The sequence below is a fragment of the Homalodisca vitripennis genome, chromosome 4, assembly GCF_021130785.1.
Source record: "Homalodisca vitripennis isolate AUS2020 chromosome 4, UT_GWSS_2.1, whole genome shotgun sequence".
NCBI lineage: Eukaryota > Metazoa > Arthropoda > Insecta > Hemiptera > Cicadellidae > Homalodisca > Homalodisca vitripennis.
The window spans coordinates 123,883,698-123,901,330 of NC_060210.1; the positions used below are offsets into that span (position 1 = coordinate 123,883,698).

At 31.9% G+C, this 17,633-nt stretch overlaps 1 protein-coding gene across 4 annotated transcripts in view; it reads left to right on the forward strand.

Annotated features, from left to right (window-relative positions):
* LOC124360095 (5'-3' exoribonuclease 1) overlaps positions 1–17,633 on the forward strand; it is a 102,978-nt gene that overhangs the window by 28,473 nt on the left and 56,872 nt on the right. For all 4 annotated transcript variants that reach the window (XM_046813397.1, XM_046813395.1, XM_046813394.1 and 1 more), the window contains exons 12-19: positions 495–606; positions 1,790–1,968; positions 8,130–8,293; positions 10,923–11,051; positions 11,701–11,815; positions 14,047–14,205; positions 14,835–14,949; positions 15,923–16,068. In XM_046813397.1, the coding sequence (XP_046669353.1) occupies positions 495–606; positions 1,790–1,968; positions 8,130–8,293; positions 10,923–11,051; positions 11,701–11,815; positions 14,047–14,205; positions 14,835–14,949; positions 15,923–16,068 (1,119 nt within the window). The remainder of the gene's footprint in view (positions 1–494; positions 607–1,789; positions 1,969–8,129; positions 8,294–10,922; positions 11,052–11,700; positions 11,816–14,046; positions 14,206–14,834; positions 14,950–15,922; positions 16,069–17,633) is intronic.

The window sequence follows — 17,633 nt, forward strand, 5'->3', positions numbered from 1 at the left end:
CAACCCAGGATTGGACTGATATGTATCGTACTGTAATGAAATAGAACCTCAGTTCGTATTTGGATCTTCTTTTATGTTCTGAACAAACTCGGCAGAGGGAATCCTTAAAAAAATTATTCAGTTTTGGGGACTGTTATTATATATATATATATATATATAAGTAACGCCATGTTCCAATTTATAAACTGATTCTCAGTCATAATTAATAATGAATGAGTTTAATTAATTAATTACAACAAACTAATTAGTTAAAAAATTATTTACTAGGTTACTTAACTGCTTAATAACTATTTGTCTGAAGTAACAACTTTTTAATGCAAAATCTTCTATCAAGTTGCTGTGAACGTTGGAAAGATTCACTGAAACAAGTTTGTGTAATAAATGGAAATCAAATTTCCAAGGGGGAGGGGATTAACTAACAGCATCTGCCAATTGTTTTAATATGACTCGATTTAATTTACTACTTAATGTTTATCATGATGTTTCTGTAACAGGAGAGCTTGTTGCAAGCCATGGAGACAAAGGAACACGAGTTGACGGACGAGGAGAAGTCTCGCAACAAACATGGGCCCATGCAGGTCTACACTTACACTCCTGAGAATCAGGGTAAGTCACGACCTTGGGACCTTATTCCTGGAACCTTATATCATGAAGATTTATTAATAACCAACAATTTAAGACTGATTGTAGTTGATCCCAAGATTAATACAAACAAGTAAACTCAAACTAATTGAAAGGCAATTAGTGAGATCTGTGAGAATAAATAAAGTTAAAATTAAAATAATTTGCCTCACAGCCTAGAAACGGTAACATGATTAAGTGAGTCCCCAAGAATGTCTAAGAAGCCATATTGACTTTCGAGATTTACTGAACTATTTAAACCAGAGCAGCTGTTCAAATGTAATACAGTTCTCAACTTCCTCTGTTGTTTTTATAAGAACTTAGTAAACCAACAGTCTAACAGCATTCATTGAAACTTATATTATTTTACACTAATTTATAAAAGGGTCTAGTAGACAAGATAGGTTAAGAGAATCGATAGAGAATCATAAAACTGATCTAAACTAACATATCACAAGTGTTATTGTGTATCTTCTTTGATTGTATTACTTACACAAGAGATAGATCATTCATACAGGCGAGGCGAGGTGAGGTGAGGTCCAGATGTTTATTTCAGCTAGTTCAGAGGTCCAACACTAGGGCTGCACTACATAACTTTGATTGTTACTGTTCAAACGTTTACTATGTTAGCTAACTGAAGCTCTCACTCTTACACATGGCAGTCCGAGCACACACTTTTTCCGTGCCTCAAAATTTAGCATTGGATGAGTTATTCCTTGTGTAACTAATACAATCAAAGGTAATATATCATGAAGATGTTAGATTAATTATATTAAAGAATGTTATATAATTTAGTTGTAAATGTAGATTAAATGTTGTTGTAATGTTAAATGTAAATGTAGTTTAATATAAAAGATATTCCATTCATTTTACATCTGGCAACAAACTATAGTTTAAAAAGATATTAAAAATATGATTTAAATGTTCTTCCAATATTACTACATAATTTGTATATAAACTTAAAACAAAATATTATAATCAATTCATTCCTTAGTCAGACACTATTTTACATTCATAGTCATTTTATCGTCATTTTGTGTTTAAGCCATAACCAGTACAAAATCTCTAGATTTATCTGGAACAAGTTCAACCAATATAAATAAATATAAAATTTATTACGAAAATGTTGTAGTATACAGTATTTTAAAATCGTTAACCTGAACTGTAGGATCATACATTGCTCCTGCCTACTTCCCTGCATTGTCCAACCACCATGCCCACCTGGAGAATGTGCCCAGAGAGAAGTTATATGTGGAGAACAGCAAGCTTGTGAAGGGTTTATGCCCTGGGGCGCGGCTGGACATCTACCACTGTGGATTCCCCACACTCAAGCATATTCCCTTCAAGGTAATCTACAAATTATTTTGGTTAACTGAGCCTTTGATGTTGAATCAATTTTAGGAATAAGCCAACAAATGTTCAGTTCCAAAAATTATTCCTATTTTGAGTTGGATTATGATTCACTATTTCAATTTACAATACTTTCAACAAAAATTTTTTAGCTATTAGAAAAGTAATTACAAATTGATTGATATCTCTTTAGAAACTATTAAATATAATTTCTGTACTATTTATCAACCTGAAATACCTAGAAAAGTCCAGGAATTTTGCCTTTGACATTCATACAAGGCTGTCTGATGTTCAGTATATAATTTTGACTGTCTTACGATAGGAATTATAGTGATCGTCTTTTTATCCCCAGCGACCAATGTTTCTAGCTACCCCAGAAAACATGGATTACAATCCTAATTGAAAATGTTAAAGTAGAAACACTACTATGACGTGTGAGTGGGAAGTAAGCGTTTACCAAAACAATAGGTTTTATCTTAATATCTTCTTGGAGTAAGTGCAGTTCAAAAATAAGGTTTTCTACAGTGCTTTAAAACTTTGGTTACCAAGAGTCTATATCTGATAATACGAGTGTCATCACACACTACTACTGTGCCCTTCGGAAGCGAATGTGTTAAGTAAAATCATAAAACTTTATTCCGATGCATCCTAACTTTCATATGTGTTTATCTAAACAAACTGTTCAGAGTTGCCAATCAATACACAGAAAACCTCTACTTCTGAATCCAAAAAATACAGGAAATATGTGGATAAGTCCGAAGATAAAAATTAACAAAAAAATAAAAAAAAAATCATAGCCAAAGAGTTTTTGAGTCTAGAATTTCTACTTCAAACATGTATGAAGCTTTAGACTGCCCACCAGATTCCAAATTAATAAGGAGGGAAATTCCATTACCGTCCTTAAAATCTTCAGTTACATGTTTAAAAACCCACATCCAGACATAAAAAATTATCAACACAGATAAAATAAAGAAATGTTACAAAACCGCCATAGAAAAAAAAGAAAGATTTTGTAGTGGACTGCCCACAAGTAAACGTTACTCTGTGCAGCGACAGCCAAGGTAGTTACTTAAGTAGCAAAATAGAAAAACTAAGCAATGGGAAAATTCACAATGCTTTTGGCTATGTAAGAGCAAACACTACTCTAGCACAGGTTATTGAGTCCAGTGCCTTAGAAAGTAAAAATCCTCTAATAAATTCTTGGTGGAACCAATGACAGCCTGAATGGAAGTTTTGATTATATTTACAAAGACCTTGATAAACAACTACAAATAATTAGTAAGTTATAGGCCTGTTTTTTATCAGTACTGTACCTATAAGACATGATAAAATATGGAACGATCCCATAAATAAATTGCTAAGATTAGCAAATAAACTATATAATTGAACTTACAGCTAGAATGAAAAATGTCTATGTACTGAACCTAAACTGTCTTAGAAGACTTCACTATACTAAACATGCCTCCATTTGAATAAAAGTGGGAAATATAAACTGGCTGCTTTAATAATAAAGGCTATTAGAATGTGGCAATCAGAGGATAGATCACCAGAGAGTTTTGGTTCGAGAGTTTGGGCTTACCAGAAAAACCACATGAAGAACTAAAACAGATCAACATCATTGAGGCAGACATGAAACAGACTAATAAAGGATAACTGTACAGACAAAAGTGTTGCCTTTGCGCATTGTGTTTCGGGAGACTTTCAGAAATGACAGAAATATGAGCGCTGGTGTAGCTAAAGTTTTCAAGAGGCACTTCGGTAAACCAGATATTAGTAAGGATTATTTCAGTGATCATTTGGCTTGCCAGGTAACTGAAAACCGGAGTGGCTGTATATAGTCTAATCACTAAAGATAATTATTTTCAAAAACCTAATGGTGAAATATATGATTATGCATTTCAACAACTCAAAGAGACTTCAAGAAAAAGAAATTTCAGTCAGCTGATTTGTTCGCCCATGGGTTGTGTGCGAGATGGTATCAATCCAGAACATTTTTGTGCTCAAATAGTTGATTTTCAGCGTGTCACGGGAACCTCTGTAACTATTGTAACGTATGACGAAAAGGCCAGAAGAGTGTTAAGGAATGGTTTTAACACATGCCGAGTTTTGTTCAACATCTACGACATACCATCTCTGCGCTGCTGCAGAATCAAGAAAATCCTGATGTGTCAAACCCAAAATATAATATTAGAGACATCTACATCATTTGTCGATGGTGACTCCTGTGAAGTGTTGAACACAAACAAAGTCTACGGACACCAAGCGCCTCAACAATGAATCGGTGGCCACTAACTTTTCAGGATGGTCTACTCCTCACAGTGCAATTAAGAAGAAAAATCTTTTCAGTGATTTTCTTTCTACTAGGGAGCATTCAGTATCTTGTTCAAGTGACACTTTAAATAGTTTTAATGTAACCTATAATAATAGAGTAAATTTTGAATTAGATCAGACAAAAAACTTGCAAGTATTACAGGCAGAGACAAATGTATAACAGACTTTAGGATTTTCCATCAGAATGCAAGGAGCTTACAACCAAAATTGAACCATTTTTGAAATTTTAATTGACCAGCTAAATCCTGATATTTTACTGGTAACTGAACATTGGACGAGCGATAACATTTCTTGAATGCATCAAATTTAATAATGGGATGTATACATTGGCTAATTCTTTCTCTAGAACCTCAATTAAAGGTGGTGGAGCTGCAATTTTCACAAAAACGTTCTGTTTCATTTGAAAAAACTTGATATAACTTCATGTGAAGGATTACTGGAAGCTACAGGAATTAAAACTAAAATAAACAATGAGAATTACATAATTATTTGTATCTACAGGCCGCCAATTCTGATATTGATAGTTTTATATGTAAATTAACCAAAATAGTTGACTCACTTGATTCTAGTTCTAACTGTATTCTGATGGGAGATTTTAATATTGATATTTTAGTGCACTCTAACAATAAATTTAAACTAATGACTTTTCTTAATGAATTCAATATTAGATATCTGATAAACCAACCAACCAGAGTAACTCAGAATACACAGTCAGTTTTGGATAATATAGTAATCAATAAAAAGTTGGGCTTAAAAAAAGTAACTTCAAAAGTCATAAATTACAGGATTATCAGGATCACTTTGGTATCACACTTAATATTCCTATTAACGATGCAACAGAATATTTCTTAAAGCGAATACCAACAAAAGCAAGGTCTATTCAATGCAGAAAATGTACGCATACTAAATTTATTTTCTTCAAAAGAAAAACTGGGATATATTGACATCAAGTTGTGATGTCAATAAGCAATATTCTAATTTTGTTGAAATATTAAATTATAATATTGATATTTGTTGCCCAATAAAAAATAAAAATATTAAGAAACAGATTAAAGATAAAACTCCATGGATAACTAAAGAAATTACGGAGACAAAAAATGTTTTTAATTTTCCTTGAATCACTCTGGGTTCAAAATCGTAATAAATTTGGAATTAAGAATCTTTTAAAAATGCAAAAGCAATAAAATATGAAAGTCTGCTAAGAAAAACAAAACAAGAATATATGACAAATAAAATTTTGAATTCAAAAAACATAAATGCTGATACATGGAAAATCATAAACAGAGATTTAGGAAGAAATACAAAAAATAGAGCTAACATCTCACTAAGAAGCAATGCTAATTTGATAACTTGATCCTAATGTTATTGCCAATCAGTTTAATGAATATTTTAAGGGCATCCCTGAACAATTGGCCATTAATTTTAATAATCTGAATTACTCTTTTAAGGGTAAAAGAATTGAAAGCAGCATGTTTCTTCACCCAACCTCTGAAAAAGAGATTCTTTAAAATAATAAAGAACTTGAAGAATAGTTTTGCAGTTGGTTGGGACTGCATATAAGTACTGATTTATTAAAGAATATTTCAGATGTTATAGCAGGACCTTTATCATCTGTAATTAATACAAGTTTTGAAACAGGAATTTTCCCAGACAGTTTAAAAATTTCTAAAATTGTGCCTATTTTTAAAAACAAGGGAAAACTGCTCAGAAATTTATTAACTATAGACCAGTTGCACTTCTGCCTGTTATTTCTAAAGTTTTTGAGAAGCTATTTGTAATAGGTTAATTGATTTTTTAGAAGCTAAGAGCATACTTTTTGTAAATCAGCATGGATTCATGAGGGGGAAATCCACTTTGTCAGCCATAATCAAATTTCTTAATGAAAATAATGGAAGGAATGATAAATGGTTGATTTTATTTGTGGTGTGTTTCTGGATTTGCAAAAAGCTTTTGACTGTGTAAATATAAATATTTTGCTTGATAAATTAGAAAACTACGGAATAAGAGGGACACCCTCATGATTTACTGAAATCTTACTTGGTCTGTCGGAAACAGTTTGTCACCATAAAAAATGATCAGGGTGAAGTCACATCTAAAAGATCAGACATTAAGTGGGGTGTGCCTCAGGGTTCCGTTCTTGGTCCATTGCTATTTTTTAATATATTATTAATGACATTGGAAATGTAAGTAATCCTAACCAGACAAATTTTTATATGCAGATGACACATCTATACTATATAAACACAAAAATTTGGAGGATTTAGAAATCATAGCAAATATACAAATTAATAATATAGTGCAATACTTTAATGAAAACTTTTTAACAGTAAATGCAAATAAATCAACAGCTCTCAATTTTACTTCAAATAAAAAATCTTCCTTTGAAATTCAAATAGCAGTTGACAATTTAGTAATACCAAAGTTTGATTCTACAAAATTTCTCGGATTGATTATCGACAAAAATTTAAATTGGAATGACCATATAACTACTCTTTGTTTAAAGTTATCTAAAGCAATATTTATGATGAGAAAAAACTGTCTGAATTTTGCAACGAAAAAGCTCTTTAAAATGGTATATTATGCATTTTTTTTACTCTCAGTTTAGTTTTATGGTATTGAAATATTGGGGAAATACATTTAAGAAGAACATTAATAAAATTTTATTAATACAAAAAAAAAGCAGTACGTTATATTTCTGGTATTGGCTATAAGGATTCATGTAAACAAAAATTTCAAGAACTTCATATTATGACAGTCCCTTGTTTAATTGTGTATAAACTTTTGCTTTATATGGCTACGTCAAACAAGCTAACATATAAAAACATTCACCAATATAACACAAGGGGTGCAAACAATATTGTAACCAAAAAACTGATTTCCAAACAATATTCATTAGCAACATTATCTCTTGGACCAAAATTATGGAACACACTGCCAAATGGGTTTAAGATCACTGCCATTTAGTACTTTCAAAAAGACAAATTGGATTTTTCCTTTTGGAACACCCACTTTTATGAAGTGGATGAGTTTTTTGGGATTAGTTATAAATTAGATAATTGTTGTTGATTTTGGGAAATTCTTTTATCTGTATTGTAATTAGCTTTAAATAATTAATTGATTTGTTTTAATTGATATATTTATTTAATATATCACTTCTTTTAAAGATCTGGACGAACTGGAGGATTACATTGCTTTTAAAACTGAAATGTACAATATTGTGTTTTTTCAATGTGACAATGTATGTAATCTTTACCGGTAATAAATGAGTATCATTGAGTATCATTGAGTATCTTGATATTTTTGTAGAAATAAAAAACATACAGCCAGGTATTGGAAATTTGAATTCTAAGTTCATACTTTGCATGTTAACAAATATAAAATAGTTATAGATTATTATCTGGTATAATCATTTTGTGTGGTTCCTACATTTGAATTACTTATTCTTATGACCATAATTATTAAAAATAGTTAATATAATTTTGATTTAAAAATAAGACATTCTTTAACATTTTTGGGTATTGTTTGGATCCTATAGTCTTACTCATATGAACACATAAAATAGTGATGTCCCAGATAATCATACATAAAATTAATAGTGATGTGCCATATCATCAGTATTCCTCAAAAGGTTAATATGTATAAAGTAAACGTAAAAACAGGAGGAGAAAAATGCAAAATGGTTTTTGTCAGATCCACACCCCTAAATGCCACCACATCAATCATATTATATATTTAGTATATATTACTGAATTATGGAATGATAAAAGTGTATTGTATTGATGTTGTCAGTCAAAAAACATGCACTATACTGTGTGTAATGTGAACAGGCAGAACTGCGCAAAGCCAAGGTGAAGGTGTTTGAGTCTGCTAGCCAAGGAGACAACATGATCTTGTCGATCTTACCACAAGGTCATCCCGATGTCAAAGAGGTGGCTTCTCAGTTGCTGGACAAGAGCATATATGTCAACTGGCCACATATGTTTGAAGCCAGGTATTAGCATTACACACTTCGTTAACATTGACAATAGTAGTAAAATTTCCCAAAGTGCCAATAAATTTCACGTGTTCCACTATTTTATTTGTTCAATTATTAAAGGAGACAGCAAAATGTCATAATTTGGATGTATAAGTTAAAGATTTGTGATTTATTACATTTAAATCGCTGCATATATGTAATTATGTTGACCTAAATATTATAAAACATTTTAGTTAAGTCTTAACAAAAAATTTTGGTAAAGACTGATGCGATTAAAAGGATTAAGAAGGAATGCATGGTGCGTATCAGTATAATCAAAAAAGGTAGAGGATATGTGAGATATGACATAATAATTGAAGGTGCAGTGTGAATGAGCAGGGAAGAGTATATATGACACAAAATGGTAAAGGTAAGTACATTACATGGAACCATTGCCTTTACAATGTCAATCTGTATCAAAAGACAATTTTGAGAAAAAGCATTGGATTTTTGTCTTAACAGTTAATTTGGGCTTATGAATATTGCTTATCAATTCACTCATACGGTCTAATCTCTATTTTACATCCTGTTTTATTATTGCTATTTTTATCAGCCTTTTTTCCCACCTCCATTCTGGCAAAAATATAGTGTCTTTCTTCCAATTCTTTTTCATCTTGTTTATTTGTACCTAGCCCTGCATTTCTCTCTTACTTTCTACAATGCCCTTAGTATTTAGGATCATTGGTTGTTTATTCTTTCTTTTCCTTTTTATTTTTTATCTTTTTTATCCTTAGTTTGTCATCTTCAGTTTTCAGGCTTTACTTTGATCTTGATTCATCATTCCTTACTCTGACAGAGCTGGTGCACCTTACTTTATCCTTTCTTCCTCCTCTTCATTTGTGCCTTATATCAAATTCATTTTTGATATTCTCTCTGTTGGTTTTGTTTCCTTCCGTGCTACTCTTGAACACTTCTTTCTTTATACCCTATTTTGTCAGTCAACCAGTTGTTTCCTCTCCAACTTCTTCGCTTTTAGGTCTGCTTATCTCAGCATATCACCTCAGCAGCTTTTCTACTGCACTTTATTCTCTTTTCTTTCAAATTGATTTCCAGTGGCTGTACTAACTGATTTAGGTTTTTCTTTTCTTCACCTCCTTGCTTTCTTTTCTCCCTTGCCTAATGAGGACGAGCAGAGGTGTGCTGTAGGCACCATCTTACAGCTATCTTAGCACTGTCACTGTTTCTGCTCTTCTCCTTGGGTTTTGACCATGGTACCCCCTTTAGCTCCACACTTTCTTTTGGAACTGCTTCTTAAAAATGATTCCTGCTTGGAATTAATTTCAGCAGTAGCCACAAGCTTAGGCCCTCAGTTCACATGATCTCTCTAAGCATTTTCAAACACCTCACCAAGATTACATGACATGACCCAAACACCCATGGTATGCGACTGGGCATGAATTATGTCCATTTCTTGTGTACAAGACATGCCTAAATCATCAATCCGTCTCCATTTTTAAAGAATGGCCAGCTTGGTTACCTTGTTTTAATATACAGCCTTTTAATTGTCTTGTAATACAAGTGTCATTGACAGAGGCAGGCGGACACATTCTGTCAAGTAAGGTCAGGCTCTGTTGCATGTTTAGTTGCCACTATGCAAGTAAAGAAGAAAATTCTCTCTTGGTGTTGACCTCCCAATAACAATTTGTAATTGGGGAGTTGTACATATCACATAGCTACAATTAAAATTGGCTTGTAAATAAAAGAAGAATATTTGAAACTGTTTTTTATTTTTAAGTAGTTTTTAAGGTTTAGAGATATATCTGTTTGGAGAAGTACGAAAAGGCATTGAAATAAACCTGAGCACAAAAAAAAGTAAAGATTCAAAGAAGAGAAGATTCTGAGCTCAAGAAAAGAGAGGGTTTGAGGAGGAGGAAAGAATGGAGAGAATTGTGAGAATCGTCTGAGAATTGTGACATTTCTGGTATTCAAAAACCATATAATACAGTTTTTGAATACTAGAAAAGTCAAGGCAGGTGAAACCTATCATCAGGTTACTGATACTTACGGTGGAATGGTGTGAAAGTGGCAGATTAAAGAAGACCATACAAATATCCATGACAAAACACGATGTACATTAGCCTTCTGTTATGTGTGAATTATGAGTTGGTTAAGAGAGTGAATGAGAAAATTAAAGACATTCACAATGACAATGCTTCCAAATGAATTCTCACAAGTTTCTGAAACTTGTTTGCATGAAATTGTAACTGACCACTTTAGTTATCTCAAGTTCTATTTCTGGTGGGATATCTTCACTAGCTGAATGTTTTTTTTTTCTGATAAAGTTTGGATAAGCTGGTTATGACACCTGTTATGATAAGTGTCTGAATAATGGTTGTAACCATGCTGAAAAATAGTCAAAGTGTACAACTTTTCATATAAAAATAAAATTATCTTAAAAACTGTTTCATTTATATTTAAAACCGTTCTTAATTTCAGAACCATAACTAACTATAAAAGGTCTTTTTTCAGACTTAACTTTATTAGCTGCAATCTTAAACTTTTTTATCGGTCACCTTCATAGTAGTTCAAAAGTGCATGTTATGTATAAGTTAAACTCTCTTATAGCCATCACAAATTAAAAAAAAAAAAAAACTATATTTTACAGGGTAGTAGGTGTAGCGAGTGAGAAAGTAAGATTTTGCCTGAAAAAAGATGATGATTCTATGATAATAGAGGAGATGAACAAGGCTGAGCAAGCCAAGTGGGACCTTACCAGGAAAGCCATTGAAGAAAGGTAAAATAGAACATTTTTCAACTTGTATTAATAAACATGGTTTATTTTTAATCTTTATAATTTATTAAATAATCACGATATGTTAAAGTATTTTTTTTTAATATAAGCATTAGAGATTAGGATGTGTTTATGTTTGGTTTACAACAGATTAAAAATAATTGTTGTCAGGAATAATTTCTTCAGTAAAAGACATTCTTGTACAAGGGTAGTTTAGAAATAACCTAAAACATTTATGGTACAACTTATAGCTTTCTTATTTTATATAAGAGAAAGTTGGACATGACAAATGCTGAGAATGTTTTATGAACCTCTTATGTCAATTATAAGTTCGTGATGTAAATATTTTTCAATGAACTTTACCACATTACCAATATATAATTTATTTGTTTATGTTACATCCGAAATGTGTATTCAGTAAATTAAGATAAATTGAGTAATTTTGTATGAAAACCCTGTTTAATTATTAGTAAAATTGTTTTGTTTGATTACCTGATGTGTTGAGGGAAAATAAGAACGTTTCTTAAGTGACTCTATTTTGTTTAATATCGTGATTTTGAAATTTATTCCTAATAATTTTAGCTGTTAATAAATTTTTTTTAACCAGCGATTGCTTTTGTTATTCATATAGTGTCATTGTTGGTAATTTCAGGTATAAAAATCGGATGGGGATCAATGTTGGCAAGACTGAAATCTTGGTGTATGCATGCACACTGGAGGACAAGAAGATAGTGATGACAGAGGAGAAAGCTCAGTATGAGAAACAGGTCAGAGATAAAATAGTAATTCACAAAGCTTCTATATAATCTTAAAATTGCTATTCTCTTACACACATTCTGTTTGATTTTTAGTCTTTAAAGTCATCAGATATTTTCTTAAAGAACAGATAAACGTTTTAAGAAGATCAAATTTCTCTTCTTTTACCCTTTGGAGACCAGTATTATATCAGAAGTTATGTGATAAGTGGCCCTTATTTGATCCATCCTATATCATGATGAAGTATTCACGGAAAATTCAAGTAAGGAAACGTGATTTTGCAAACAAAATTTGATTTGAGTTTATATATTCTATTCTTTTATCGGTTGCATTTTTTCTTGGATAACAGCTGATCGTCGGCAAATAACAAGATGATTTCAAAAGCATGTGTTTGTCATACTTTGTGAAAAACTAGTTGGATAATCAATGTAACAAAGTATGAGGTGTGGCTATTAAATACCTAGACTGATAAAATTTAATCACTTTTTGTCACCTTCAATATTCACCACTTCTCTATCCCTTCAATGCTCCGTGTGAATGTTCCATTGTTGGAAATAGTCCTAGAAGTCTTCTGTCAGCTCCTTCAGGAAACGCGCCGCTTTCTCTTTTACAGCTTCCACAGACTCAAATCTTTTCCCTTTTAATGCAGATTTCACCTTACGGGACAGGTAGAAGTCACATGGTCCAAGATCTGGTGAATAAGGTGTATGTTCTAACACTGGGATACTGAACTTGCGGCTAGGAACCTCTAACATGGAATGAGCTGGCACATTGTCTTGGTTGAGTTGGAGCATTTTTTCCTTACTCTTTGGTGTAGTTTAGAAAGTACCTCAAGGTACTAATATTGATGAATTGATTGACCTTCAGGAATCTAGTTAAGGTACACAATCCCATGGAAATAAAAAAGCAATCATTGCTTTAAACTTTGACTTGCTCATTCAAGCTTTTTTCGGCTCTCGGTGAAGTTTGGCTCTTCCAGTGCATGGATTGGCACTTTGTTTCTGGATCATAAGTAAAAAACCATGTTTTGTTTCATCACATCTTATTATCATTTCCAGAAAATTTGGGTAATTTTCAATCACGTACAAAGACATTTGTGACCTTCTTGTTGTTCAAACGTTATTTTAGCACACACTTTTTGCATATTAAAATTGTCACGTAAAATTTGCCATTCACATTCTTTATCAATACCTACAGTTTCACCAGTTGCGCGAATACTTAATTAACGGTCAGACCGAATCAAATTACGGGCTTTTTTTCCAAATTTTCATCCATTTTTAACATTGAAGGGTGGTCCAGCCACGAATCATCTTCAATGCACTCTCTGCCATCTTTAAAATGTGCAAACCATTCAAAAACACTTGCCCATGAAACACTTCATTCCATACACTTTTGTCAGTAAATTATAAGTTTCAGTCTCAGTTTTTGCAAGTTTAATATGAAATTTCACAATAATACTTTGCTCTACTATTACACTAAACATTTTATCCGGCAAAACAAAAATACAACAATAACGCGAACGTTAGCTCTGACTAAACAGTGTTGTTTACAGAAGTGAGACTAGCTGCACACTGAAGAGAAAGGTTCACACTAAACAGCTGTTGATTAATGGCAGTTGACTTATGCCTCCTCGATCCACAGCAGCGTCAGTCTCGTTATTTAATAGCCATACCTTGTATTGTTGTAGTCTTGTAAATCATATATGACTAAGTTCACTTGCTACTTCTAAGTTTTATGCATTAACGTGAGTTAACTCTGCCTATATATGGATGACAGCTTCTTAAAAATAAATATAAATGCGAATGTAAAATATGTGTAATGTGTTTGTAAAATATAAAATCATCAAACTTTGTGTATTTGTATAATAAATGTATCAACTATAAGAATGAAAGTGGATTTGTATTTAAATATTTCTTTATAATGAATAGAGGTGGCATGAAATTAGTTTTAATATATTTGATGCTAATAGGAAATTTGTTTATAAATAATACAATTATATAGTTATTTATTTTCCAGATTCAAAGTAAGATAATTCTTGAAGTTTTTTTATAATCTTTCAAATGAAAATAAAGATAATTCTCTGAAATTTAGCAAATCTCTTTAAAATGGCTGGTGTTTTTGGCTTACTTTTTTATTGCGTAGACTCTAAAGATAAGCCAGATATACAAAAATGTGTTTAAATAAAGTTCGAGTTTTCCATGAATGTTTGAAAGAAATATAACAGCGTTTGTGAACCTTACAGTGGAGTAAGCATGCTGCCGCATATGCACTGCAGACAACTAGGACAGACCTTGAGGTACATGAGCCGTTGCCACAGCTCAACATGACATTAGAACAGCTGTTTCCTGTGGGCACAGTTGTGTTTTCTCTGGAGCCACCCAGCTATGGCGCAATGGGCACGGTAAGCTATTTGTTCTAGTCATGTCTGTTTTATAACTCTGATATCAACAGAAATATAAACTATTTGAATGTTTATGTGATGTAATATTTGTTGTTTAATAAATACAGTATTACAGTAAATCTTGGAATTTCTTAAAAATACAATGTTTAAAGTATTCCTGCTTTGTTATTGTTTAGTGGTTAATCTATCAGTATTCAATTAAAGTGGTTTTTTGTTCAAATTCCATTGAAACTTCAGGATAAATTTTAAAGTAACTGTGAAGCATTTCCAAAATAAGATTAATGTCTCCTTTGAATTAAATGCAGTTGAAATAGAAAAGTAGTTCATCATCTCCTTCATGCATTACATGGATGGGGGTAGGGGTTAAAGTGAAGTGAGGCCTCAATCTGCCCTACCCATCCTTAACCCTCAACAGTGCTGAAATCGATACTGCATGCATATAGTTTAATTATATCATATTCAGGGTTGACAATAAATTAGTAACAGTAGAAGCACTTACAAACACTTCTAGGTTTAAGTTTATAAAGGTTTCCAACTTCTTACATTGTTTAACAACAAAAGACCAAAACACAAGGGAATTCTGGCCCTGTGCCGTTAAACACAAATGAGCTAATGGTGTGCACCAACAGGTGGTGGAGGGCAGTAAGAACCAGCGAGTGAGGGTGTTCTTTACTTATGAGTCAGAACCCAACACTGAACATATGAAGAATTCAGTGAAGAGGAGAGCTCCCCGCTATATGCCAGGTAATTAACTCAACATTAATATTTAAAGCTTCTCCTGGTCCAGTTATAGGAGTAGAGTTCAGATGAGTTTCTTTTGTTTATTTTTATTTGCATCAAACCAACCTTGTTGTACCGGCAAAATTGTGTGGTCTCGTACTGAAAACTCGTACACCACAAATTTTACCTGTCATGATGGTTTGTTAAGTATGAGTCCATGCTAAAAGAAATACCTCAGAATATTGTGTAGCCCATTGGGCATACAATTGCTTAATTTTGTTGGTAAATTAATTGTTTAGGTATTCCTTGGGGTACATGGAAAAAGATTGAAAAGAAACATATTGAAATAATTTTGTACATGAAAAATTGTGAAGCCTACATACTTTTCTTGTTATACTTAAACATTTAACAAAAAAAATTATGGTTTTTTGGCATCATTATTGAAAAATTCAACAGCATTGAAAAAAATCTGGAAATTAGCCGTCGTGAATGTGTTAAGGATGAGTTGTATGTTTACACTACTTGCCATAACAAAGCTTTCGTACTTTAATACGCAAATGCTCAAAACAGAAGAAATTATGTTTGATAAAACAGCTGACAAACTGCAGACTGCTGCACAGTGAACTATAGTGAGTCTGGTCCTGTCAATACAGTTCTGTGCATCAAACACTAACATTGGTAACAATAGAACTTTCACATTACATTTAACAGTGAACTGTACTATCCTTATTGAATCTGCTCTGTACAAGATATATTTGTACAATACAGTCAGAAAACATATTTTAATTACACGCTAATGTTATGACACAATAGACCCATTTTCCTGCTCCAAATCACGCTTTTACTGTTTTCACAGCTAATTTGAACAGGGTTATATCCCGATTTTGTAGGATTATTGTAACTCCTACAAAGTATCTCGAGAAACTCTACTCTACCATTATTTTATATGTTAACCAAATCTTAATTGAATGTTTGGAAAATTTGGAATATGTTTTAGGTAACCAGGTTGCTCACAATCTCGGCTTATCTCCACACGTACTATCCCGTATCACAGGAACGATTTACATCCTCTCAGAAAACCAAGAGTCAGATTACAAACTTAACATCGGACTTAACCTTAAATTCAACAAGAGGAATGAAGAGGTATGCCTTAAGTTAAGCTGTCTGAGTGGTGATTGGAACTGTCATTGAGTGTAACTTATTTTTCACTCAATTTATTAATGTTTTGAGGTGACTTTACGAGTAATTTTCGGATTTTCTAAATGAGCTCTATTAAATGTTAAACCCAAATCAACGTGTACATGTAGACTTGTATAATTTACTGTTTTGTTTGTCAAGCAATACTGTGTATTTTTAAATTTATGATCAATAATTAAAATTATTTAGCGTAGCGATATAATTTGTTCAGCCAATGGCATCAGTAGATAGTATGAATAAAATAACGCTAAAGTTCAACAATGTCAGTGGATAAAAATTGACAAAATATTTTTTTATTTCCTTATAAAACCATGTATATGCAGTCAATGTTTGACCTGCTGTAAGTATATATTTCACGTCTATTGTGAGGAAGTCGAAAGGACAGAACTCATTTATTTTCTCATAATTTATACTCATACATGAGTAGTCTCTCTATGGTTTTATCTAAGTATAGACATCTCTGTAGATAGTTTTGTTGTTATTATTTTAATTGTATTTACTAATTTATATTGTAGTTTCCACACTTCCTTTAAAACTTGACTATTTGTAAAAAGAACTCATTGTTCAAACGTCTACTAGTTTATTTAAAACAAATAAATATTTATCTACTTGTATGTCACTTTTATTTCAAACTGTAAATAAGTTTTAAAATTGTAAAATTTATGATTTTTAAAAATTCTTTGTTATTGGAAACTCTATAAAATTCAGCTTTACAGGTCTGGAATATTTTTTGTTTAAATGAAATGTGGCTCTATGGAGAAATTTTTCTCATTTTAAACCTTTGACATAGTTTGACGTTATATGGACTTTATGACCTCATGTATTTGACGTCCCTGTAGCAACAGTTCATCATGTGGTTATATCTTGTGGCCAACTCTATAATTATTTATCTCTTATTAAGTATGTATAAGAGAATTGTAGACAAAACATGGAACTTATGTTCATGTTGTTTTTCATTCTGATTGTTTTATTTTGGTAAATTTTGTCAATATCCAACAGTCTTCTGGCAGCTGTTGCCATTAGGTAGGCATGAGCAAACAAAGCGGTGATACTCCCATCAGAACGTATTTGTAGATTAATTATGTCAGTAAAATTGATTTTTTCTCAGGAATATGTTTGATACTGTGATCAAACATTACTATGAAAAGTTCTCAAAACAGTTCAATATAGCAAAATTGACTGCTGGATAAACAATATTTCTCTGTTGCCTGACAGTAATAAATAAATTTGAACATACAAAAATAATTAAATAATAAAATTATTGTACTAGATTTATTTTAACTTTCACTATAAGTATTTGAGTGATAAAATAATGAGATCTGAAAAAAATTACTCAACATATTAGCCAATTAAAGGTTTCTTTATTCATACAAGTTTTGTTTTAAAATGTGCTACTGTAGCGGTTGCTGTATACACTGAAACTGTGTCAAAGAGTTTTAAAGTGTTTTGCTAAAGGTTAAGACTAATTCTTAGTCTGAAGATTAAAGAGCTTTCATTAGAATTGGGTATAT